The 26,825-nt window shown below is 35.3% G+C and overlaps 1 protein-coding gene across 1 annotated transcript in view; it reads right to left on the reverse strand.

Annotated features, from left to right (window-relative positions):
- The window catches only part of Immp2l (inner mitochondrial membrane peptidase subunit 2), an 863,006-nt gene that overhangs the window by 796,479 nt on the left and 39,702 nt on the right, over positions 1-26,825 (reverse strand). The window contains exon 3 of the mRNA XM_076862880.2: positions 23,844-23,980. Coding sequence (XP_076718995.1) covers positions 23,844-23,978 — 135 coding nt within the window. The 5' untranslated portion in view covers positions 23,979-23,980. The remainder of the gene's footprint in view (positions 1-23,843; positions 23,981-26,825) is intronic.

Here is a 26,825-nt window from a genome sequence, read left to right on the forward strand (position 1 = left end):
CAACACTAGCCAGAAGGCATAAAATCTAATTAAAATAAATGTATATTTTGATTATAGTATTATTATTATTGGATAGCACACGTTTTTAAAAATGTAGACAAAATAATCTAAAATGTCATCTTTCTTCCCTTGTTTTTCAGGGGTCTCTATCATTTGCATAGTTCTAGAGTTCTCAGATTTATCTCACTACGTATGCATAAGAAAATGGACTAAATATACCCAGTCAGAGCAAACCTTTTAGTTAAAAATGAAGCATTCCTCTCACATAAAGGGTGCCTATCACCTCCATAATGCTTGACCCACCACCCCTTATAAGGACCATCCATTTAACTCAAAATATATACAATTTTTTTTTAATTTTAGGGCTCTTAACCCAACAAAACCCTAGTCACATAAAATTCCACATTAAGTGCTAAATGAAAGAAACTCAAATAATAAAGCATTACCAGAAATGTATACTTATGTGTAAATGGGTTCTCCGTATCTGTTCCAGTATCCAGAGGCTCCACCAGAGAACACCTGGTGGTATGTGACATTCCCAGTGCAACTCCTCTTCATACTCCAGAGCTCTAGCCCCAATCAGTTACCACCCCTGCCCTTGATCAGACAATTCTGCCAGTCGATCTCTGTTCACACATGTAGACCTTGGATTTTACTCAGGTCAAAATTAAAGGACAAGAGGACAAAAACAAAAAAAACAAAAATGCTAACTTGGTCAAGGATGTAAAACTATAAAAATCTATTCATGTTTTCTTTTCCTCACTCATTCATTCATCACTGAAAAAAAAATGAATTCTGACTCTGCCAGGCAATGGATTTTTTGCCCTCCAATATCCAGATATGGATCCAACAACATTTTAATCTGACAGATCTTTAAGAGTCCCTTTTTAAAAACTGTATTCTAATCTCATTCCCTTATTTACTGGTAGTCTTATATTCTCCACTTTAAATTGAAGTGAATATTTTCATTCTTTTAGAATCTCTCCATGAAATTTTACTCACATAAAAATAATTTTTATGTCTACAGATACTATAATTTCTTACTTTTCCTTTTAAAAGAGATATTAGTTTTTTTAAAAAGAAGAACATATACTACATTAACTTGGAAAAATATTGAGTTTCTAGTTTTTCATTCTCCTAATCTTAACTGTATGTTCTAGTAGAGTAATATATCAAATTTTACAGGCACTCTCATATATTACTGGTAGGAATAAAAATAAGGTAATTTGCTAAAATATACTTAAAAGTCTATAAAATGATCTTATCCTTTGACCTCAAAACATATTTTTAAAGATGTCCTAAGGAGAGCCTAGGGCTGTAGCTCAGTGGTAGAGCACTTGCCTAGCACGTGTGAGGCACTGGGTTCATCCTCAGCACCACATATAAATAAATAAATAAATAAACAAACATATAAATAAATAAATAAATAAATAAAGGTATTGTGTCCATTTACAACTAAAAAAAATTTTTTAAAAGTTATCCTAAAGAAATGAGTAGAAATATGTGAAAGGATATATGTACAAAGTTGTCCATCACACATTATTTATAATACTGAATAATTGAGCCAACTTTAATACAGTAATATCCATTTATCTATCCATAGTAATATATTCCAAGACCCTCAGTGTTACCTAAAACTCAGTACCAAACCCTATATATACACTATGTTTTCTCCTATACATATGCACCTGTGATAAACTTTGTAATTAGGCACAGTATGAGATGAATGACAATAACTAATAATATAACTATCAAAATGATACCATGTAATAAAAATTACATGAACAGCATCTCTATCAAGGTATCTTACTGTACCACAGTCACACTTCTGATGAGGACGTGAGAAAACAATCCCTTTATGATGAGACAAAGACAATATGGAAGGCATTGTAACAAAGCATTAAACTACTATTAACCTCCAGAAATAGTCAGGAGGAACACCAGGAATCCACAATAATGCTTCCCAGTTGACCAACAGTAAATGAAACAGCAGGAAATAAAACTTCGGATAAGGAGGGACTATTATTGCATCAATAATAGAAAGCTAATTAAATCATGATTTAGCCATTGTTAAACCATGTGATATACGAATACAAAAAAATGGTTAAAGTACACATCAAAGAAATATTAATACATAAGGATATTTGAATATATTTGGCAAATAAAGTGAGGTTGTGATAGATTTTTTTAAATGGTATGATCCAATTAGGGAAGGAAGGAAGCAAGACAGGAAAGAAGGAAGAAGAAAGGAATGAAGGAAGAAGAAAGGAATAAAGGAAGGACAGAAAGAAGGAAGAAAATTCTGCAAAAGAGGAAGTAACAATTCATAGTACTTTGGAAATGCAAACTTTGAAGTCATAAGACTGGACTTAAATCTGTGTAATCTTCAATAAGTAATTCAGTTTCGCTGATCAAATTTCTTCATTTTTAAAATGGTATAATTATAGAACATTCATCATACAGTTATGGAGAATATCAATTAATGTGTTAAGTGAATACCATATCACAATGACTGGAACACTATTACTATTCAATACATTTAAACTGTTACTATTATTATATAACAACATTGAAATAATTCTGAAAGGTAGTATTGATTGTTATTTTGTTTTGGTTTGGTTTTTTGGTATTTCCTAAGTTTTCACCAGTTTGCAATGTTTTTGTATAAGAAAAAAAAAGCAATTTGTTTTTAAAGGGAAAAGCATATGATTTTTATATCTTGTTATAATATTTTTAAACATTTATTTTTCAGTTATAGGTGAACACAATACCTTTATTTTTTTTTAATGTGGTGCTGAGAACAGAACCCAGTGCCTCACGCATACTAGGCGAGTGCTCTACCTCTAAGCCCACAACCTGAGTCCTTCTTTTTACAAATATCTTTGAAATTCATTTCCCTTTTTTAAAACTTCTTTACTGTTTAAGAATCACCTTAATTCAGATCACTGCAACTAGATTGTAAGCATAAAATCTGCAAACTTCCTGGCTCATTATACAATAAGACATGAACATTAAATATGTGTATTGTTTCTTACCTAATAAAGTAGATTTTGAGTCAGCTATTATGATTTACAGTTCTAATTAATCATGACAAGGAAGAGATCATATAAAATTAATGAAACACAAATGTTACATAAATAACATTTCTACATATTAACAAAAAGATGATTTTCTATATGTAACATAAGTCAGCTACATGGAAAGGCTCCCACATACATCTGTATACAAACAAATCTTTAACTCCTTCCTAAAATAAGGAAAGAGTTCTTTATTTTACTCATTAACTGTTAAGTCCTTCATTTCTTTTTTTTAATTTTTAATATATATCATTTTAGTTGTAGATGGAGACAATACCTTGATATTTTATTTATTTATTTTTTATATGATGCTGAGGATCGAACCCAGTGTCTCACATGTGCAAAGCAAGCACTCTACCACTGAGCCATCACCCCAGCCCTCTTTGCTTTTTGTATTAGTTCATTTTAGTTATACAAAATTTTAGCATTCATTTTTACATAACTATACATGAATACTATATAATTTGCTATACTTCCATCCCTGCTACTTCCACTTTCTCTCTCCCCTCTTCCTCTGTCCCCTTTCCCCTCCTCTACTGATATTTCTTCTTTGTTTTTTGTTTGTCTTCATATAACTTTTTTTGGTATTATTTATTTATTTATTTTTGCATTATGATTCTTAATACACCATTATATCATAATTTATCATATCTCTGATTATATATAAGGTATGTTGACACCAAATTCGCGTCTTCATACATGTATTTTGTATAGTGATGAGGGTCTCCTTTGACCTTCCATGCTATTGATATTTCTTCTATTTATTTACAGATTTTTTTTTAAATTAGTACCTTGTGGATATACATGATGGTGAGATTCACAGTGGTATATTCACATATGTACACTGGAAAGTTAGGTCAGATTCATTTCACCATTCTTCCATTTTTCCATCACTTTTCCTCCCCCTCAATCCTCTTCCTCAACTCCACAAAATTCTCCCACCCTTTTCTTTCTTTCTTTCTTATTTTGGCCTACCAGACATATCAGAGAAAACATTCAAACTTTACTTTCTAGGTCTGGCTTATTTTGCTTAATGGTCTCCAGTTCCATCCATTTACCAGCAAGTGCTGTAATCTCACTATTCTTTATGGCTGAATAATACTGCATTGTGCATATATACCACATTTTCTTTATCCATTCATCTGTTGATGGGCACCTAAGTAGGTTCTATAGCTTGGCTATTGTGATTTATGTTGCTATAAACATTGATGTGGCTGCATCCCTACACTATGCTGATTATATATCTTTTGGATATATACTGAGGAGTGGGATAGCTAGGGCATATGGTGGTTACATCTCAATTTTTGAGGAACCTACATACTGCTTTCCAGAGTGGTTATACTAATATGCAGTCCCACCAACAACATGAGTCTATCTTTTTCCCCATATCCTCACCAACATTTATTATTATTTTTATTCTTGATAATTGCCATTCTGACTAAAATAAGAAATCTCAGTGTCGTTATTCCTGATTGTTACATATGTTGAACATATTTTATGTTTTTATTTTATATAACATTTTATATTTTGTGAGCTTATTTCTCTTAAAAGACCCAGGCTGGGCAAATATCCAACTATTGTACTTTGACTCAGTGTGTTCTCTGCTGTTCGCAGTATCAACACCATTTTGAGGGAAGACACTGAATCCTATTTACTACAATCACTTGAGAACAAAGCCATATAATATTCAATCTTATGAACAATAAAAATTTGTTGACTCTGTTCTCCATAGTTCCTCTAAACCAGGCATAAACTTGTAATTTCTGGAATAGATAAATTAAATAGTAAGACTGCTATCACATTAGATAGGGTCTGAAAGGGGGAAGAGAGAAAAAAAATGGGCAAAAGAAAGAGAAAACAAAACAAAACAAAAAGGATAGAAAAGAATAATACATACCAAAGTGAAAATAAGAAAAAAACGTATTAGGGGGTTAGATTTTGAGGCAGTAGCCGGTAGAAAAAAAAAAAAAGAGGGAGAAAAAAGGGGTGAGAGGAGCAAGTGTAAACCAGAGTTAGGAAAACAAAGATGGAAAAATTCCAATAAACGCTTTAACACATTAGAAGAAATACAATCAAATGTGTTGAGGGCATAATTAGCTGCAAGGGTAAAAATTATCAAATCAAAATGAAGAGTGATATATATGATCAAAATTTATGTTAGAACTATTTATAGTAAATAATGCCAAGGTGAGAAAAATTCTTATTGAGTCTTAGTTTGGATTGTCAAGATATGGGATCTTTAGAATATGTCCATCATTCTCTGGATCTCTCCAGAGGGGCAAAAGGAGCTACTCCACTAGATGCTGTGAACTTCTATCAGCCAGTTCTCTTTTATCAGTCCAGGGTCCTCAGGCTGGCTGCTTAGAGGATGAAGTGTTGTGTCTGCTGGCTGTTTTTATTGTGTGCAGGAGCTCAGGATGCAGGCTCTTGGCTTCCTTCCACAGGAATATTTTTAAAGTATCATGAAGCCTGGTGGCTGATAGCTATTTATAAACACAAGTCCTGTGGTTGTGGATTCTCTGTGGGTGATCTGTGATACAGAAGCATCCCCTCCTGACTGACACAGCTCACCATGTACTTTCCTTACTAGTGGTCTTAAAGAGACTGAGCTGGTTCATCTGAGTTCCAGCTTCCAATGACCCAGATTGTAAACCAGAGGTGTTGCTTCCCTCTGCTGACTGGGATTGAAACAGGTTTTGATGTGACCGACTTAACTGGCTGGGGCCATGATGTAGACACTGTCCCTCTCTACTGCCTGGGACACAGGCAGCTTCCTGCTGTAGCCAACCTCCTGCCAGCTACAGCTGAAATCTGACCACCATTCCTCTCAGATGTCCAGAACAGCAGGCAGCTTCCTACCATGGCCACCCACTGGCTGTAGCTACCATTCCTTTTCACTGCCTGGGACTGAACCTGCTTTTCCACCTGAATCTGAGCTCTCACTTCCTGCCCCTGGGATCATGGGCATCTGCTTCGTCTCTTCCTAGGCTGTAGGAAGCACTGGGTTAAGCTAGTCCTTCCAGAGGCAAGACTGTTCCAGCCCCTTCCTCTTGTTCAGATGGAAAAGGGAAAAAGATTTCAATAACTTTTGGTTAATAGCAATCCATTTATGAATTATTTCTAAACTAATTATTGAGACATCTCACTGCAGACATGCTCCTTCTGGTTCAATTTGCTGTTATCTGTAGGTGGGGAGATGCCACATTGATTTAATTTCTTCTCTGGAGGCTGGTTTGCTATGGTTTCCACAAAATGGCTACCATCCCCAGCCTGACTTTTTGTCCACATTTGGGTTAAACTCCTTGATCTTCAATGATCATACTGCTTCTGTGGCATTTTAATTTGGTTTGCTTTTCTTTCCAGGGAGTGAGCTTATATGCTTTTCCCTTCCCTCCTTCTCTCTGTTGCCTCTCCTACCTTCTTCCACCCTGGTCCAGTTGAGGGTTAGTGAACTCTGCCTTTATTTTCTGCTCTAATAACCAAACTTCAAGTCTCTCCAGGTCACAGACTGTCTAATATTGAGTCTTTCAGCATGTTTTATATCATCCACCTCTCCAGTCTAATTGCTCCCTCACTACCCCCCTGTTCTATTATGAGATCTGGGATCCCTGCCTAGCTCCAATCTACCATCTTCCCTTCCCTCTGCTAAGAAATTCTAGCCCAGAAGAAACTACTTTCTCTGTGATATATCCTTCTTGATCTAAAAAAAATAAATGCTCTACTAGGGAATGAAATAGAGTAAATCATGTTACATGCATCTATAAATATGTCAAAATGAACCCCACTATTATGTATAACACACATTTTACTAATAAAGATAATAAAATTAAAAATAAATAAATGTTCATATTAAGGTATGTAGGAAGAAAAAGTAACTAGCTCAACAGATGACAATGCTTTTAGAAGGCTGCCTGGATGATCTCCCAGAAGAACTCCAGAAGGGCCAAATTCCTACAAACAGGTACAATGGTGCAGCAATCTATTCACAAGCTTATAAAGTACCTGTGAACAAATCTTTAAAGACAGACCATGGATTTCAGATCTTTTAGTTCTTCATTATTGAACATGATACAGTATCATATCAGAAAAAAAAAACACCATTCTAACAGTATCAAGAAAAATTTTGATCCATGGGCCTCCTGAATTACAAAGATCAAAGCCATTAGAATTGAGAGGTTCAAATGCATAGGAAATAAACTACCTATTGAAAAGTGCTATGGTGGATGAAAGGTACAAAAGTATACAGTTCTTGTATTACTCATCTAACACTTCAAAACAAACCAATCCAAATCCTAAAACAAAACTCAGGTATTGGCTCATGGTTCTATAATGAAGGCTCTGCTTGACTAGGAAGTTCATTAGTCTGGCTGGAAATCCAGACTCAGGCAGCTGCAGTCAGGGATGTAGCCGTGTACCAAGAAGACAAGCACCATGGTGTAAGTATCTAACAAGCATCAGTCTGCACATTTGCCGATATTCCACCAGCCAAAAGGAATAGTAATGACATAGCCAAGCCAAGAAAAAATTTAGGAGCAGACTACACAGAGCTCAGAGGCATGATTCATGAGGACTGGTTTAAGAAGGAACATGAATGTAACCATCTATCAAAGTTCAGCCCTCTGGACCCAATGAATCATATACACAAAAGATATTCAATGCTCCTCAAGAACCTTCAAGTCTCAGACCTTTACAATAGGATCAAAGTCTGTTAACTCATGATATACATCAGGACAAGACATGGATGAGGACTCTAGGGTGGCACTTGGGGGCAGTTCGCCTATAATCAGAAATTTATGAGAAAAAAAAAAAAAAACTTTCCTCTAAACACGAAACATACAATGGAAGGACAGGAGCAAGATAACCACAACAGACTTTAAAAGGCAATGACAGAAACATACAAGTCACACACACAAAAAAAATCTAAAATCCATCAGCATAAGTAGTCAGTGCCTCCTACCCCAGGAAAAGGAATGCTCTCTTACTAGGGCCCTTCTCTGTTCTCTGTAATGGTTCTCTACTCAATCACTGTTCATGACTCTTAGCTTTATCTCTGGCCTTTTCACTCAGAGACTTGATGCTTTTTAAAAAGAAACACTTTTGTTCATAGTATGTTGGGACCCAGAGGCCTCTTTTGACAATGACCATCCCCTTTTAGTATAAGCTAATTCACCTCCCTTGAAATTTTGTAAAGTTACTACTTATCTAACTGGGGTTCATTCCATTTCCCTCAAAACTACACCCATAAGTCTTTCAAAAAAGACCTCTCTGTTTTTAAATTGCTTTTATTTTTTAAATACATGATAGCGGAATGCATCACAATTCTTTTTACACATATGGAACCCAATTTTTCATATCTGTATATAAAGTATGTTCATGTCTTAATACATGTACTTTGGATAATGATGTACATCACATTTCACCATCATTGCTAAATCCCTGCCCCTCCCTTTCCCTCCCACCCCACTGCCCTATCAAGAGTTCATCTATTCCTCCTATGCTCCCTTTTCCCTACCCCACTATGAGTCAGTCACCTTATATCACAGAAAACATTTGCCATTTATTTTTGGGGGATTGGCTAACTTCACTTAGCATTATCTTCTCCAACTGCATCCATTTACCTACAAATACCATGATTTTATTCTCTTTTATTGCTGAGTAATATTCCATTGTGTATATATGCCACATTTTTTTAATCCATTCATCTACTGAAGGGCATTTAGCTTGGTTCCACAGTTTAGCTATTATGAATTGTGCTGCTATAAACACTGATGTGGCTGTATCCCTGTAGAATGCCATTTTTAAGTTCTTTCGATATAGACCAAAGAGAGGGATACCTGATCCATACCTGATTCCATTCTCAGTTTTCCAAGGAATCTCCATACTGCTTGCCATATTGACTGCACCAATTTGCAGTCCCACCAGCTGTGTATAAGTGTACCTTTTTCCCCATATCCTCGCCAACATGTTTGTATGTTGTTTGTATACATATTGCTGTTTGTATGCATAATAGATGGCATTCTGACAGGAGTGAGATGGTATCTTAGAGTAGTTTTGATTTGCATTTCTCTAATTGCTAGAGATGATGAACATTTTTTCATATATTTGTTGATTGATTGAATATCCTCTTCTGAAAAGTATCTGTTCATGTCCTTGGCCCATTTATTGATTGGGTTATTTATTTATTTATTTATTTGGTGTTTAGTTTTTTGAGTTCTCTAATGAACATAGATGCAAAAATTCTCAAAAAAATTCTGGAAAATCAAATACAAAAACATATCAAAAAATATTGTGCACCATGATCAAGTGGGATTTATCCCAGGTATGCAAGGTTGGTTCAACATAAGGAAATCAATAAACGTAATTCATCACAACAATAGACTTAATGATAAGAATCATATGATTATCTCAATAGATGCAGAAAAAGCATCTGACAAAATACAACACCCCTTCATGCTCAAAATACTAGAAAAACTAGGGATAACAGGAATATGTCTCAACATTGTAAAGACTATCTACACTAAGCCCCAGCCCAACATCATTCTAAATAGAGAAAAATTGAAGGCATTCCCTCTAAAATCTGGAACAAAACAGGGATGCCCTCTTTCACCACTTCTATTTAACACAGTTCTTGAAACACTGGCCAGAACAATTAGACGAAAGAAATTAAAGGGATACGTATAGGAAAAGAAGAACTTAAATTAGCACTATTTGCTGACGATATGATTCCATATGGAATCAAAAAGCTCCACCAGAAAATTTCTAGAACTAGTAAATAAATTCAGCAAAGTAGCAGGTTATAAAATCAAAACCCATAAATCAAAGGCATTTCTGTTATCAGTGACAAATCCTCTGAGAGGGAAATGAGGAAAACTACTCCATTTACAATAGCCTCAAAAAAATAAAATACTTGGGAATCAACTTAACTAAAGAGGTGAAAGATCTATACAATGAAAACTACAGAACCCTAAAGAGAGAAATAAAAAAGACTTTAAAAAGATCTTTCTCTATTTTGGAAATACGAGGATGCTATGGCACAAATTCCTTAAGAACATTACAATCACCTCCATCAAATTAAAAGAATTTATTAATTCCATCTTAAATCTTTCTGAGGTCTTAACAAAGAGTCTTCCAATCAAGAGTTGATCTTTGTCCCAAACCATTTCTTATTTTGAGTATCTTTTGCCTGCTAGAGCCTGGGAATTAAAAAAAAAAAAAAAAAAGTTTTATTTTCCAACCCAGAAAATATGGGGTACATTGTATTTCCTCTAATTACTCCAATAGCAGTTTCCTTACCACCTTTCCAGTTTCCACTAAAGGTTGTTTGTCATTTGTCCAGCTTCTGCAGATAATCCTCCCATCACTTTCCTATCCCCCCAACTGCTACCTAGAACCAAAACCAACATCACAAATTTTAGGGTTTTTTATGCAAAACTAATAATATCACTAATATATATATTTAGATGTATGCTAATACTATCAGTTATTTGTTTCAGTTATCTATTATTTTATAAAAATTTTTAAAAAACACTCCAGTGGGGTGCAGAAGTACATATCTTTAATCTCAGTAGCTGAGGAGGCTGAGGCAGGAGGATCCTGAGCTCAAAGCTAGCCTCAGAAATGGCAAAGTATTAAGCAACTCAGTGAGACTCTGTCAGTAAATAAAATACAAAATAGGGCTGGGGATGTGGCTCAGTGATTAAGTGTCCCTGAATTCAATCCCTGGTATAAGGGGGGAAAAAAAAAGCACTCCAAAACTGCCTTAAAAGAACAACTTAAGTTTATTTCTTCAAGATTTTGAGTTTGGGCTCTAGTCAACTGGGCAGGTCCTGTGCTGGTGTTCCTTGAGGTCACTTATATAAGTTGTAATTAACTGGAACTAAACAGGGTTGGATAGTCCAAGCTAGTCCCATTAATAAGTCATAAACTTACCTGCAGCTTGCTTGTCAGGATGCTTTAATATCTCCCGATATCTACTTTAACAGAATAACCTGAATTCTTACATGTTCCCAGTTCAAAAAAAAAAAATTTTTTTTAATTTTTTTTTTTAGTTGGATACAATAACTTTATTTATTTATTTTTATGTGGTGCTGAGGATCGAACCCAGCACTTCACACATGTTAAGCAAGTGCTCTACCACTAAGCCACAACCCCAGCCCCCAATTCAAAAATTTTTACCAAGCTTCTACTTGAGCAATATTTGCTGATGTCCCATTGGTCAAAGAAAATCAGAAGGCCAAAGTCAATGTGGGAGGAAGCCATGCAAATGAAGGAGAGAGGCCTGAATTCAATGAGGAGCCATTGCTATAAAAATATACACATCTTCCACACTAAGTGAATGGGCCATTCACTCAGAACACTCTTGTGATTGTGCTTCCTGTTGATCCGTTTTTTAAATTATAGAAATAAAAGACCATTTTATTTTTTAAAAAATACAAAATTTTGGGCTGGGGTTGTGGCTCAACGATAGAGTGCTCGCCTAGTACGTGCAAGGCCCTGGGTTCGACCCTCAGCACCACATATAAATAAAGATACTATGTCCAACTACAACTAAAAAATAAATATTTTTTTAAAAAAATACAAAATTTTATTTTTTAAAAAATAAAAGAAATAATTTCTGGCAAATTAAATAAAAGATAATAACCATCTTAAAAGTGAATGATACGCTAAAAAGTTTAAGCATTATTTTTTAAATAAAAATAAAGTATAAAAATAACAGAAAATGAAAATTAGGAAGAAAAATGGAGTTCATAAAATAGTAAGGAAAATTTAAAATGACACAAATTAGTATAATTGTTGGCATAAAAGATGAGAAACAATAACTTAAAATTAGCACAAACATATGGTGAGTAACAGACTAAAGGATGGGGAATAAAAGAATATTTTTTGAAAGGTAAAAGAGTAAGAATACAAAATATCAACAAACAAAATTGATCCGGATTTTTCATGCAAAAGTAATTAGCAAATCTAGGAAACACTCAACAATTTGCCCTCACCCAAGACTTGGGGCTCTCTCAAGGAAAGAGTTCTCAAATTTTATAACATAATTCAGATTCCAAGGCCCTCAGAAAATGATTCTAATTTCATATGTCAAGAATGGTACTCATGAATCTTACTCTCAGTTAATAAGTACAACCATGTGTGGTATTAATTTTAAAAAGGCCCATGGAGCACACTGATTACAAAAGGGATTTCTCAAACAAGGAACAGTCAATGGCCTCCTTATCCTTCACATTGCACTTACTGCTTGAAGCCCTTATGACAAAGCAACATTTAAAATTTCAGAATCAAAAGACAACCTGCTCCACTCCCCTATTTATAGCTCAATTTCAACTGTTTCATCCTTTCAAGCTTTCCTCCATCAATAAAGCAGAATTTTTCAAACTATAGGTCACAACCAACGAGTGAGTCATAGAATTAATTTAATGGGTTGCAGCCAGAACTGAAAATATCAAAGGGCTTTGCACTTAATGATGGTAATTACGGCTTAAGTACTGTTACATAAAACTTTCATTTCAATTGTGCACATATGTGTATAATGCAAAACTCTTACTACTTGATATGAGTCATAGGCTAAAAAGGTTGAAATTCTCTGCCATAAAAAATTTGATGGGTTCACCAAGGAGCTAAAAAGTTTTCAGGAGACTAGTACAGAAACACCCTCAAAGTCAAAAAAAAATGGATGACAATTTTATTTTATCATATTTCTGTGGAGTTTAATTATTCAGGCACTTCAATGCTTCAAAGATCAAATTTAATAAATATTTATTCAACTTGCCTCTAAATTGGTAGGTGAGAAAAACATGTCCCTTTCTTTTAGAAGCATACAAAAGTAGGGTTAACCTATGAAATACTAGAGGATAACAGAAAAAATCATAATCATGAGTCAAATTTCCAAATGCTGTAGGATTTCAAAAAACTGAATGACGGAATTAAGGAAAGTTGTAAGAAGATAAAACTTGAGAATAACCTTAAACAGAGCAAAAGATAATAAAATGCAGAGGAGAAGTTATGCTGACTACCTATATACATAGAATCTCAGAGCTCAGTGGCATAACACAACACTGAATAGATTTACTCTATACAGTTACACTCAGGTGTTTCTGATATCATGCAGCTACCATTCCCCATGGTGGCCTCAGGGTCCTCAACTGGATCTTCTAATGTACTGTATAGTACCTACACAGAAGTCGCCAGCTTAACAATATTTCAACTTCTGATTTTCCAACTTTGTGACAGTGCAAAAAAAAAAAAAAAAGCATTCAGTAGAAAGCATACTTTGAATCTTGAATTTTGAACTTTTCCCTGGCTACTGATACATGGTACAATACTTGTTCAATGCTGGGCAGCATGACAGCAAGCCACACCTGTCAGCCATATGCTCATGTGGGTAAACAACCAATACTCCACAGTGTTCTATGTGGTAGATGTTCAGTAAGCCATGATGTTCAGTAAGTTAGTGTGTTAAATAAATTTTTTTTTAAAGAGAGAGAGAGAGAAAGAGAGAAGAGAGAGAGTTTTTTAATATTTATTTTTCAGTTTTCAGTGGACATAACATCTTTATTTTATATTTTTATATGGTGCTGAGGATTGAACCCAGCGCCCCACGCATGCCAGGTGAGCGTGTTACCTCTTGAGCCACATCCCCAGCCCCAAAATACATTTTTGACATGATATTTTCAACTTACAAGGGATTTACTGAAATGTAACTCCATCAAAAGTGTGTGTGTGTTTGAGTATATTATGGTGTTTGGAAATCTTTACAAAAATAAAAATAAAAAACAATTCCCTGCTAGGAAGAGATTGCTCCCTCCTAAGGCTAGCCAATTCTTAAAAATTACAAAAGCTGGGCCAGAGGATAACTGCAATATGCAAACTCACCAATCCAGAGCCAAGACCACTTTGTCTTTGGTCATGACAGCCCAGGAGACAATGTTCCTCTGCCTTAATTATTCCAATTAGCAAACACTCTTTGAAAATTATTCAAACTAACCATTCTAACCTATTGACCCTGCTCTGCCTTATTTTTCCCACAGAAAACCCAATAAAGACTCTGGTCTAGAGCTTTCCCCTTGCTCTTACCTTCTTCCTCCTGGCCTCCCTGGTGTCCTTCCTAAGTGGCCCTGTGTCTATGCCTTGCCTTCTGTCTATAGACCTGTGAGTATAATATAATAAATTTTCCTAAGTCTGTGTCTGTCTCTTTCATGGTCAGAGTAATCATCTCCTAAAAGAATATAAGACACATGCATCTAGTAAGCAAGCAGAAGATATAACATGGAAAATGACAAGGTTTTTTTTTTTTAATTTAATTGATTTTATTTTTTTAAATACATGACAGCAGAATGCTGTGTTTGTTTTCTTTCTTCTTATTACACATATAGAACACAATTTTTGTATATAAAGTATGTTGACACCCAATTTGTGTCTTCATACATGTACTTTGGACAATGATGTCCATCACATTCCACTATCCTTGCTAATCCCGTGCCCCATCCCTTTCCCTCCCACCCCTCCTCCTTCCCTATCTAGAATTCATCTATGCTTCCTCCCCATCCCACTATGAGTCAGCTTCCTTATATCAGAGAAAATATTCGCCATTTGGTTTTTTGGGATTGGCTAACTTTACTTACTTAGCATTATCTTCTCCAACTGCATCCATTTGGCCTGCAAATGCCATGATTTTATTCTCTTTTATTGATGAGTAAAATTCCATTGTGTATATATGCCACATTTTTTAATCCATTCATCCACTTAAGGGCATCTAGGGTGGCTCCAACAGTTTAGCTATTGTGAATTGTGCTGCTATAAACATTGATGTGGTTGTGAATAACAAGGTTTTTATGGGCCAGGCCTAGAAAGAGCACCTCACTTTCACCCATTTTCTACTGGCCAGAGATCAGTCATTTCTGACCATTAGAAAAGTAATAAATTAATTAATCAATCAATCCACCCAGCTTTGGACCAAAGTGGAGGACTTAAAGTGGAGGTCCTCCCTCTTATAACAATAAACACCCCAGACAATATAACAAACAAGTACAGGAAGACTGCAAGACAGAAAGAAGGCGGACAAGAGGCTAGGAACCTTAGAACTTGAATTTCACCGCTGCAATGCCCCTATGTTTTCTTGTAGCTTGTCTATATCCCTATATGAGGCACTGGAGAAGCTTACAATGTGGAACCAAAAATTAGGGTGGAGGGAGGGAAGCCTGCAGAAAAGCTTATTCTTACTGGACAAAGGACCAAGTAAACAGTGGCTTAGCAGAAGAGAAAAATTTTTTTTATAATAACCATCCTAATACAGTCAAATTAGCCCCATCCCAACACTGTGGTGTCAGCACAGCACAGCAGGAAGGACTTCCTGTCCACCCAGCAGCAATGAGATGGGGCAAGCTAGCCCTTCACTTCTCCCTCTCAGGCAGCTTGGAGGTATGATGAGAGGATAAACAGCATCAGGCAGCATCCCATCTTATGGCTTGAGACAGACTGCCCTCACAGAGTGTAAAAGTACCATTCCATTACTAGTTACACTCCTAGGAAGAGTGTATGAAATATTAAGTGTGAAAGGGACAGGATGTATACAGCTTACTTTCAAATGGTTTAATACCAAAAACAATAAGAATGTGCATATGTATACTTGCATATATATATATATATATATATATATATATATATATATATGTATATATCTCTGTATATATATATATATACAGAAATACTGAGAAAGGAAGATAAGGAGAAACTGAAAGAGGAGGGAAAGAGGGGGGGTAAGGAAGGAAGGAAGGAAGGAAGGAAGGAAGGAAGGAAGGAAGGAAGGAAAATCAATGTGAAAAAAATTAAAAACTGGTATATCTGGGTACAGAACCCATGGGAGTTCTCTGTACTATTCCTATAACTTTTGTGTAAATCTAAAATCACTTTTTCTGTTTTGTTTTGTTTTGAGATGGAGTCTTATTTATTGCCCAGGCTACTCACAAACTCACTTGTGATCCTTCGGCCTGGGCATCACAGTTAGCTGGAATTATCGATTAGTACCACCACGCCCAATTTAACAAAAATTCTTAAAAGATATGAAAAAACCCAGTGTTTAAATAACATACATAGCCTTAGCTGACTTGATTATATAAAACAGAAGCATATAGGAATTCTCTCATGGGAAGAAAAAAAAATCCATCAAGGGACATTATAACATTACTACTCATCAACTGTTTCGGGATCATATAAGTTTGTTGCTATAAATACAAAATAATCTATTTGAATTCTCTGTTAATGACAGATTACAAAACTACATAAAAACTCATAGTATCCTAATAGGTAAAAACCTCAGATAATATTTCTGCATCAAAAGTAATCTGGGAAGAAAACACAAAAACAACTCTCAAAACATTCCAACATTAAATCCTGACTTCTTCAACATCAGCCCCAGCAGACTAAGGGGAACAAGCAGAGGAGTCAGCACAGGAAGAATATGTGCCAGGTGCTTCCCAGCATCTTAGAAGTGCAAATTCAGCAGGTAACATAAAACTCCCTAACTTGATCTTAAATGCTGCAGTATAAATCACAATAAATCTCTTGCCTTTAGAATCTGTTTGTAGCCAGCTTCCCAGAATGTGAAAATAATGATTACAACCAACAATGACTCTTGAGTATTACTAACGCCCCTCTAGGTTAAAAATTAAAAAAAAAAAAAAGAGAGAGAGAGAGAGAGAGAGACAGAGGAAAAGAGCCCCTCTACTACTTTTGCTTTTGTTTTTGACAGAACTTTTAATTTTAAACTCAGCAAGAAACAAAACAACGACTGCAAAGACCTAGGTAGAAGTGTAAGAGGTTTATTACAAATCAATTTTATTCAGGCTCATACACAGTTAGCTGAAAGTCAGGAAAATTTTGAATTAAAGAAAGTATGATATTGACAAATAGAGGCCTCACTGCTGAAAAAAAACCCTATTTTCTCTCATCTACTCTAATATTCAAGTACATTTTGTATAAATATGTCTCTGAAGCCTGGGCTAGAGAGGTAGTATAGCATGGAGATGTCTTCAAATACTTTTTATCCTGGCAATGCACAACAGGAAAAAAAATGAAAATCTCAAGGGTAGTAACAAAAAAATTATGTGCGACTGCAACAAAAATAAGATAGTGACACAAAATTATTTTCCTTCACTTACTTTTTAAACTATTAAAATCTTAATTTTAAATGTGGAAAGCCTACACCTTCTATCAGAACTGGTAACCCTGCTGAAGGCATTCTCAATCAAATAAAACCTAAACCTTTGGTATGAGGTCATTAAACTATTCCTAGGGCACCCTTTTACTCTAAAAGCCTCTGTAAGCCATTGAAGTTCTAATTTGAATAATTGCATTCCACCTACATAAATTCCCTCTGTATTTTAAACTGTATGTAATATCAGTCTTCATTTCCTGAATTAAATTAATGTCATATAATGTGGTGCTTCTTGGAAAAAAAAAAAAAAAAAGTTCATCTACTTTCATAGGTAATCTTTCAACAATCAGTAGATGTGATTCATGCTCACCAGAGGGGAATAGGTCAGTATGAATAATCATTAAGCAGCAATTTGTGCCAGCATTCATTGTGTCAAGCATTGCAAAAGGGGCATCTCATCCAAAAAATGGAAGCACCTATATAGATCTTGAAAAATCAAATGTTTCATAAACTGAATCCCATTTTCCATTGAACTGTATCATTAAAAACTTCAGTTTTGGCGGGGTGGGGGAGGGGGGCTGAGGTTATGGCTCAGCAGTAGAACGCTTTCCTAGTGCAAGGCACTGGGTTCAACCCTCAACACTACATAAAAATAAATAAATAAAATAAAGGTATTGTGTCCAACTACAACTAAAAAAAATTAAATAAAATAAAGTTTAAAAAAAAACTTCAGTTTCATGTATGACTTATCTTCAGCTAGCTGAGATTCCCTATGTTTGATCAGCCCTATCTTTATAGTCAGATACTTAATGAATTATAAATTAATATTGGAAAATCCTAACCTAAGAAAAGAACCTATGAATAGTATTTTAAAAGAAAAGAATTATTTCTCATAAGAAAAAAAATCCTGAAAATAAGCATCCCCTAGTTAATCACTAGACAATAGAAATTCTGAAAGATTTAAAGTTTCTTACCACAAAATTTTTTACACAAAGTGAGTTTCCTGTGTTGCAATGACAGTATTTATTGAATAAACTCAAAGGACTGGAATTACATATACCTTTAAAAGATTTAATCTTGAAATCCTTGGATGTTCTTTAATAATAGGTCTATATGTTGCAGAGTAATCTTTAAGAAAAGTCACTCAAAAATTACACATATCTGTAATTCCAGATACTCAGGAGGTTTAAGCAGGAAGATCATGAGTTTATGGCAACATAGTGAAACCCCATCTCAAAACAAAAAAAAGAAAGAAAGGAAGGAGGGAAGAAAAAGAGAAAGGCTACTCTAAAATAATGATCCAACTGATCCTGGGCTATCTCAAACCTAAAAATATCTACTAAAACAGAAATCCATTCCCAACTTTAAAGACTCACAATATCAGTTCATTCCAATTTTGTTAATCTTAGACTATAAAAACAAGGATCATTCTTGCACACTCAAAGGTAAATACAACTTTTTAGATGCGCTCTGAAATCAATCATATGTCCTTGGAGTCACAGAGTATCTATGGTAGATATATTTATTTATTCACAATTCTTCCATCCCTCCCACCTCTGCTATGGCTTCCCTGAGGGTAGAAACTATCCTTACACTCACTGAACTGGTTTGGTTCTATGATTTGCTTTGAACACTGAAATATGGAAAGAAGAATCAAAGTTCCTAACTAAGAATTTAAGAGGCTCTGTGTATTTTTTTCTCATCTTCTGTCCTGCTTTCAAACATGAGAAGAGCACACTCCAGCAGGTGCTGCTGTATACAATAGACTAAGCCAAACCAATAGGCTACAGTGACTGCAGCCAGCCTGGAGAGTCGTGAGCAAGAAATAAAGATCTTTTATGTAAGCCAAAAAAAAAATCTCAGAGTTGTTTATGGCCATAGCAAAAAGTCAATAGAGTGGCCAAGAATAAAAGGGCTAAGGTATTATTTTTCTGGTTCTATTCTGTTTCTCATTAAAATTTCCAGGTCAATTCTCCAAAAAATAGAGTGCTAAACTAAACAGATTTTCAATTCTGGATATACTAAAAATTGACAAAACATTTTTCTGACAGATTGACGGCTTTTAAAGTGATTTCTTCTGAAGATGTATTCATTATCCAAGACTAATAATTGTTATATCCTCTCTACTAAAGTAAAAGCATCTTGAGGACAGAATTTGTGTCTGATTCATCATCCTCATAGTACCTAACCTAAGTGTTTTATACTTATTAGCCATTGATAAATGTCTGTATCACAATAAACTTACAAGTACTAATCAAAATTACCCATATTCAAAAATGATATCCCCCTAAGATATAAAATTAATTTTATATTTGAAACAACAGAAATGATTAGAACACCAGGAGAATTAGTCCTATGCAATGACTAATGTTCAAAACTGATAACTCATACCAATATTAACTCTTATAAAATGGTACACAGGTTCCTTCCATAAATATTGAGATACAGAATGAGTGGCTAGATCATTCCTGCACCCAATCATGCAGCAGAGATGCATCAAACATCAAGGGCACGATTGCAAGGATTGTCCCATTAAGGTCCTGACAACCTCTAGCCTAGCACTTTTCCTCTTTTAGTAGTCTCTATCACTGGTCCTCTGTGCCTCTGTTCCCTACTCACTGGAAAATTAGTGGTCTAATTTTCTTCATTATTCCCTATCACCCAATGTATCTATGTTATTTGCTTTCCTCATATTTCTCTATATTATCCTTTGCCCTCCTCTTCTTTTTCTGCTTTCCTTTCATACTTCTAAGCCTTGGTACCAGAAGTCACCACCACATATCCAGAATATCCCTGTTCACAATGAACCAACCAACTACCTTGCACCAAATGGAATTTCCAGACCTGAGTCAAGAAAAGCAGGTGTGTTTCTTTCTTTTTTTTTTTTAATTGTAGATGGACACAATATTTTGTTTATTTATTTTTATGTGGTTATAAGTACTAATCAAAATTACCCATATTTTGTTTATTTATTTAGTTTATTTATTTTTATGTGGTTCTGAGGCTCGAACCCAGCACCTCGCACTTATTAGGCAAGTGCTCTACTGCTGAGCCACAACCAAAGCCCAGCAGATGTGTTTCTTACAGGATGTTCTGGGACTTCTACAGAGCTCCATAATTAAAGAAATGTGAAAACCAGGATTTATTCCAAGGAAGTGTTGGGGAGTGATATTGGCCAAATTATATTGTGTGCATACATGAATATATAACAACAAATCCCATCATTATGTACAACTATAATAATGCACCAATAAAAATGTGGAAATAAAAAAGAACTTATCTCAATAAAATTCTATCAAGTTCTGCTGAACCTGTCTAAAAACATTCAGTTCATCAAAGTTGTCTATTGCAAAGGATGTCTTTAAATATGCTGAAATTATTTGTTAATCCCCAAATTTCATTATTATGATTTCTGCTCAAATAATTTTAAGTATGACTTGGTGCTAATGAACATGTAAATGAAATTATCTGTTATTCCTAGATTTAGTTTCAAATTGAGAAAATAAAGATCTAATATAATAAACATACATATTTTCCTTTCTTTCCAGATTATCCTTTCTACTTGTATTCTAAAAATAGCATCCCCTTTCCTCTGGGAACCATCATTTGTACTTTACCCCCAATTCCCAGAGAATAATGAAATGTAAAACAGCTGCTCTCTAGCTGGGTATGGTGAGCACGCCCATAATCCCAGCAATTTAGCAGGGTGAGGCCAGCCTCAAAATTTTAGTGAGTCCCTAAGCAACTAAGCAAGACTCTGTCTCAAAAAGGATTGGGAATTAACTCAGTGGTAAAGCACCACTGGATTAAATCCTCAATGCCAAATTTAAAAATACATAAACAAACAAATAAAATAAAGGTTCTCATTTTCCTATAGATCAGTCTAGCCACAGGCTGGGGATGTGGGGATGTCCAAAGCCAGGCCAATTATGTTACCCACCTTGTTGGCCAAAGCTGATCTGTATATTTGTTAAGACAAAGGTATGTGATACAAGCTGAACTGATCATAATCCTTCCCCGAACTTTTCAAGCTGAAATTAAGGCAAGAAAGGTAATCTCTCAAACCAGGCATCTTAAGGCATGAGAGCTCACAGAAGCCATGTGCCCTGACATGTGGAGAAAGATAATCTGAGAGAACTTAGTCAAAATGCAGACAGAAGCAGAACGTAGAAGACTAATAACCATGGCAGTGCTTGAGTGCTGGTTCCAATTGTCCCTGGCAACTGCTGTACTCCTGCACTTCTCATAAGTATATAATAAGCCATCCAATAAATTCCCCTCAATACCTAGGTAAATTCAAGTTATTTTCCTATAACCAGTAGCCAAGGAAATTCTACATATCCAATTCCAAGATAATAAATTAGATTTCTAGGAATGGGGCCCAGGAATACTGCTACAAATTCTAATGCATCTGCAGATTCTAACACATCTAACATTAGTCCATGGACTAGTATTTAAAAATAACATGGTCCCCTAGATCATCATCAGATCTAAGGTAAACAGGTTTTGTTTCTAAAAAATTTTTTCTCAGAGGCTGGGATTGTGGCTCAGCAGAACAGTACAGTACTTGCCTAGTACATGCAAGGCCCTGAGTTTGATCCTCAGCACCACATAAAACATAAATAAATAAAATAAAGGTACTGTGTCCAATTACAACTAAAAAATAAATATTTAAAAAAAAAGAAAAAATTTTTTTCTCAGGAGAATGATGGCTGTATATCAAGCAGTACTAACAAAATTGGAGAAAATCATTTTTACTCTTATTAGTTGTTATTAAAAGATACATAGCCATAGATGGACTCAAAGATCCCAGAGACCAAAAAGGGATTTGGACTGCTAAGAATAAGGAAGTTTCAATCTGAAATGAAGAATCTGATTCAAAAGCTCTGCACATAAAGTCTATCTTTCTTTAAGGATTATGTCTAAGATAAGGCTACCAGGGAATTTAAAACTGAAGAGGAAGAAAATGCAATCTCCAATGTTCAATATATTAAACTGTATTTAGAAAAAAAGACATACACCTGTGAATTGTTCTTCCTATATTTACTGTACCCCTACATTAAAATATTTTTGCATTCAAAATAAGTGGCCATTTTGCTGTGGGAACCTGAAAGATAGAATAGAGATCAGAATTCCCTGATGAAGAGAAGGGCTTAAGCACCCTTCAAATGATAGAAGTAGAAGTAAATATGAAGGCAGCCCTACTTAAAACCAAAGAGCACCCGCCCTAACTATATGCTATACTAACTTATCTCACAGACTACCAGAACTCAGAAAGGAGACTGATTTATATATATTTAAATATGTATATGTGTGTGTATATATGTGTGGTGTGTGTGTGTGTGTGTGTGTATCATACTTATAATAAATAAATCCATCCTAACTTCTTAAACCTGATGCTTTTGTGTTATGATTTGGATTTGAGATGTCCCCCAAAAGCTCTTATGTTAATACAGGAATAGTGGGAGGCAAAATGAGAGCTATAATCTAATCAATGCATCCTAGTTTGAATGGATTGGCTGGGTGGTAGGCAGGTGGCTGGAGAAGATAGGTCACTACAGGCGTGCTATCTTTTCTTCCCTGTGTCCACTTCCCCTTCTTTCTGCTTCCTGACCCTGCCATAAACTGAGCATCTATCCCCTGAAGAGCCCTTCTGCATGATGTTCTGCCTCACCTTGGGCCCAGAGCAACAGACTCAGTCAAGTATGAACTAAACCTCTGAAATCATGAGCCAAAATAAACTTTTCCTCCTTAAATTGCTCTCGTCAGGTATTTTGGTCACAGCAACACAAAGCCGACTAGACATTAATGTCCTTAAGTAGTTCTAACAAAAATGAAAAGGAAAAAACTAAGCTTATTTTTCTCTGTATAATTTTAATCTCTTGGAAGTTCATATATTCACTTTCTTTTTTTAATAACTATTTAACCTAATACAAAAATTTAGCATGTTAGTAACAGAAGAAAACAAATAAGATTACAAAATACAAATGTTGCTTAACAACATAAACTTACTTATTCAGCTAGGTTCTAAATATAAATTTGAGAACAATAAAATTTTCTCTGGTATTCCAAAAGACTATTCACATGTAATTTTTGGAATTCTACATACTGAAGTTCTTCAACTATAAAGTTCACTTAATATTTTCACTCAGCAAATGCTTAAAGAACACACTGGAATATATGGGATCAGTTATCTAAATTTTCTATAAACTGAAAGTATATATCAATAGAATAACCAAATTTGACCCAAACTCATTCTTTAACTGCACTAATAATTAGATCTTGAAAGGATATTTGATAAAGCCATACTCAGAGAAAACTGTCATTTAGCAAAATTTCTTTAGAATCTCCGTTTACAATTCTCACCAAAAAGTCAAACTACAGACTCAGAGGACTACTTGATAGTTGTTTTTATTCACCTGTACTCTGATTATACTAGTAGTTTCGGAAAACCTTATAAATTAATTTAGTCAAGTGAGACTTCAGTTCAATGCTTATTTAAAATCTTTCAGTTACCAGTATTGAAATAATGCCTAGAACTCTTCTTTCTAGTGCTTGATAAACAATAAAGCCTGTGCTTTAAAGAATGAAGTTGAATTTGTTTTCACCTGCATTGATGCTCCTTCCACTCTTGCGACACAGGCAACCCGATCCAAGAAAGTCACTGCCACGGGCACTGCCACAAAGAAGCCTTTACAAAAGGCCTTCAAGTATCTTTTCACCCAGCCCTGTGACTGTGCCATACCTAGAAATACAAATAAAACAAGTGAAATTAGCCTCAAGAAAGAATAAGGGCAAAAACAACGTAAGAAAAATGAGAGGATAGGAATATTGCATGCACAAGGCCCTGATTCCCATCCCATGAATGACAGACAGAAAGACAAAAGGGAAGGAAGCAGAAGAACAAACTCATTTTTTATGTGTTTTATACATTTTGTACATCCTTATAACCATTAGAATAAATTTGACTTATAATCCCAAAGGGAAATACATTAATTCAGATTAACTCTTTGCAGTAGCTCAACTCTACTTGAAAATTTCAGTGGAAAATGTCTATCCTCAAAGCAATAGTACATAAGAAAAAATAATAAGCATATCAAATCCTTTTTTGTTGATTAAACTTAACATGTGTTTTGTTTTTGATAAGTGAATCCTTATCTGTGGCTATTATGGTTTTATACCCCTAAGAGAAGTTTCTGTGGGACGTGTGTTCACCCAGCTGAAAACTATTTTCCATACTCCCTCACAAGAAAGCATGACCATGTCTGATCAATGGCATATGTGCAAAAATCACACACTTCTAGGTTATGCTCTTAAAAGGGGCCCATCCTCCCTTTTTTTGTTGTTCCCCATCTTAGAACTCTAATAATAACAATGTGACAGTAAAAACAAGAATAGTCATCTCAAGTTATAAAATCTGCACATTAGAGATGGCTAAACAACAAAATAGAAGGATCCTAGATCCCCAATACCACAGAAGCTCTGTAACTGTCCTGCACTGCTTATATTCAGACTGTTAAATGAGAGGGGAATCATTTTCTACCATGTATAAACTGCCACTGTGTTGGCCTTTGCTATAATAACTAAACTGATCCTAGATAACAATGAAATCTATGAGACTGAGAAAAATATATCACTACATGTGAATTTAATACATATATAATTATCAACCCTTGCTTAGCCCTGTAACCTTTTGATTAATTTTCAGACTTTCTAGAGATTATGAAAAGGCAATTATTATTTAAAAATAAAATTTACTTATTTCAATGCTTATTTAAAATCTTTCCGTTTCCAGTATTGAAATAATACCTAGAACTCTTCTTTCTAGTGCTTAATAAACAATAAAGCCTGTACTTTAAAGAATGAAGTTGAATTTGTTTTCACCTGAATTGATGTTCCTTCCACTCTTGTGACACAGGCAACCTGATCCAAGAAAGCTTATTTAAAAGCATTGAATGTTTATTTAAAAATAGGGACTGGGAATACAGCTTAGTTGGTAGAGTGCTTGCCTCACATGCACAAGGCCTGGGTTCAACCCCAACACTGCCACACACACACACACACAAAAAAAAAAAAATTACCACAGTATTTCATGACTCATTTTGGGCTGGGGTTATGGCTCAGTGGTAGAGCGCTTGCCTAGCATGTATGAGGCACTGGGTTCAAACCTTAGCACCACATAAAAATAAATAAGCAAAATAAAGGCATTGTGTCCATGTGCAACAACAACAACAAAAAATTAAAAATAAAAATAAACTTTTCCTCCTCTAAATTATTATTGCCTTCTCATAAAATGAAATATAAAATAGTGACGGGTCAAGATTTGTTACTCTATTGGACCAAATGAAGCCAAATGCATTCCAACAGATAAAGAACATCCCTGGCTAGGAAAGATAAATGACAAGTTGGTTCACTGTCTTGCTTAAAACATCTCCGTGTGCTACTCAAGATTAAAAGGAGTAGGTAAAGTGGGTAAAGGGTACAGGGACCCACAGAGAGTCAGGGGAATCCTGATTTCTCTTTCTTTACTTAGACTGTAAGACTAGATCAGAGTAACTGAAAATTTCTTTAACACAATCACAAGCCGCCTACAGCTCCAAACTCACAGGTCAACTTGCTTCCAAGATGATCTAAGATTTCTTGTCCTCTTGAGAGTAGCTCCAGAAAGTCTAAAAATGCAATTAGACCAAGCATCTGCCAGAAGGCATACACAGGAAAGTATTTTGTCTTTCTTTTTTTAAGTTCCCAAAAGTCACACTACCAATAAAAGAGTGTTGTGATAATATTCATACTATAGGGAAAAAAAAGAAATAAAAAGAGATGAGAATATAGCAAGGAAAGAAAAAAAAATATTGAGAAACATATTCACGAAAACAACAAAGAAGAAAGGGAAAGAGAGGGAGGGAGATAATATGGTATGTGGTATGGTCTGGATATGAGGTGTCTCCCAAAAGCGCCTGTGTGGGATAATTTGCAATAATGTTCAAAGGTGAAAAGATCAGATCATGAGAGCTGTAACTTAATCAGTAGGTTAATCCATTTGATTAATAATTTGAAAGAACTACTGTACTGGGTGGTAATTATAGGCAGGCAGGGTATGGCTGGAGGAAGAGGGGGCAGTGTTCATGCCTTTGGGGTTTATATTTCGTCCCTTGCTAACAGAGCACACCTGCATGGTTGCACATGTGAGAGGGTTAGCTTGTTGGCTCTCTGGCTCATGCTCAAGTGCACTTTCCAGCACTCTCACCTGCTCTGTCCACCTCACCCCCTCTCTCCCTCTCCAACCCTCTCCCCAGCTCCTCCATGCCTCCCTTGCACCCTCCTTCCAGGTGCCAAGAACTGAGCAGCTTTCCTCCACCAGGCCTTTATGCCATGATGTTTTCTTCACTTTGGGACCAGAGTTATGGAGTCCAGCTAACCATGGACAGAACCTCTAAAACTAAACCAAAATAAACTTTTCCTCCTCTAAATTGTTCTTATCAGCTACTTTGGCCACAGCAATGCAAAACTGACTAACACAAGGTAAATATTAAAAAAATGGAAAAATGGGCTGGGGTTGTAGCTCAGTGGTAGAGCACTTGCCTCACATG

Source organism: Callospermophilus lateralis, chromosome 1 (assembly GCF_048772815.1).
Source record: "Callospermophilus lateralis isolate mCalLat2 chromosome 1, mCalLat2.hap1, whole genome shotgun sequence".
Taxonomy (NCBI): domain Eukaryota; kingdom Metazoa; phylum Chordata; class Mammalia; order Rodentia; family Sciuridae; genus Callospermophilus; species Callospermophilus lateralis.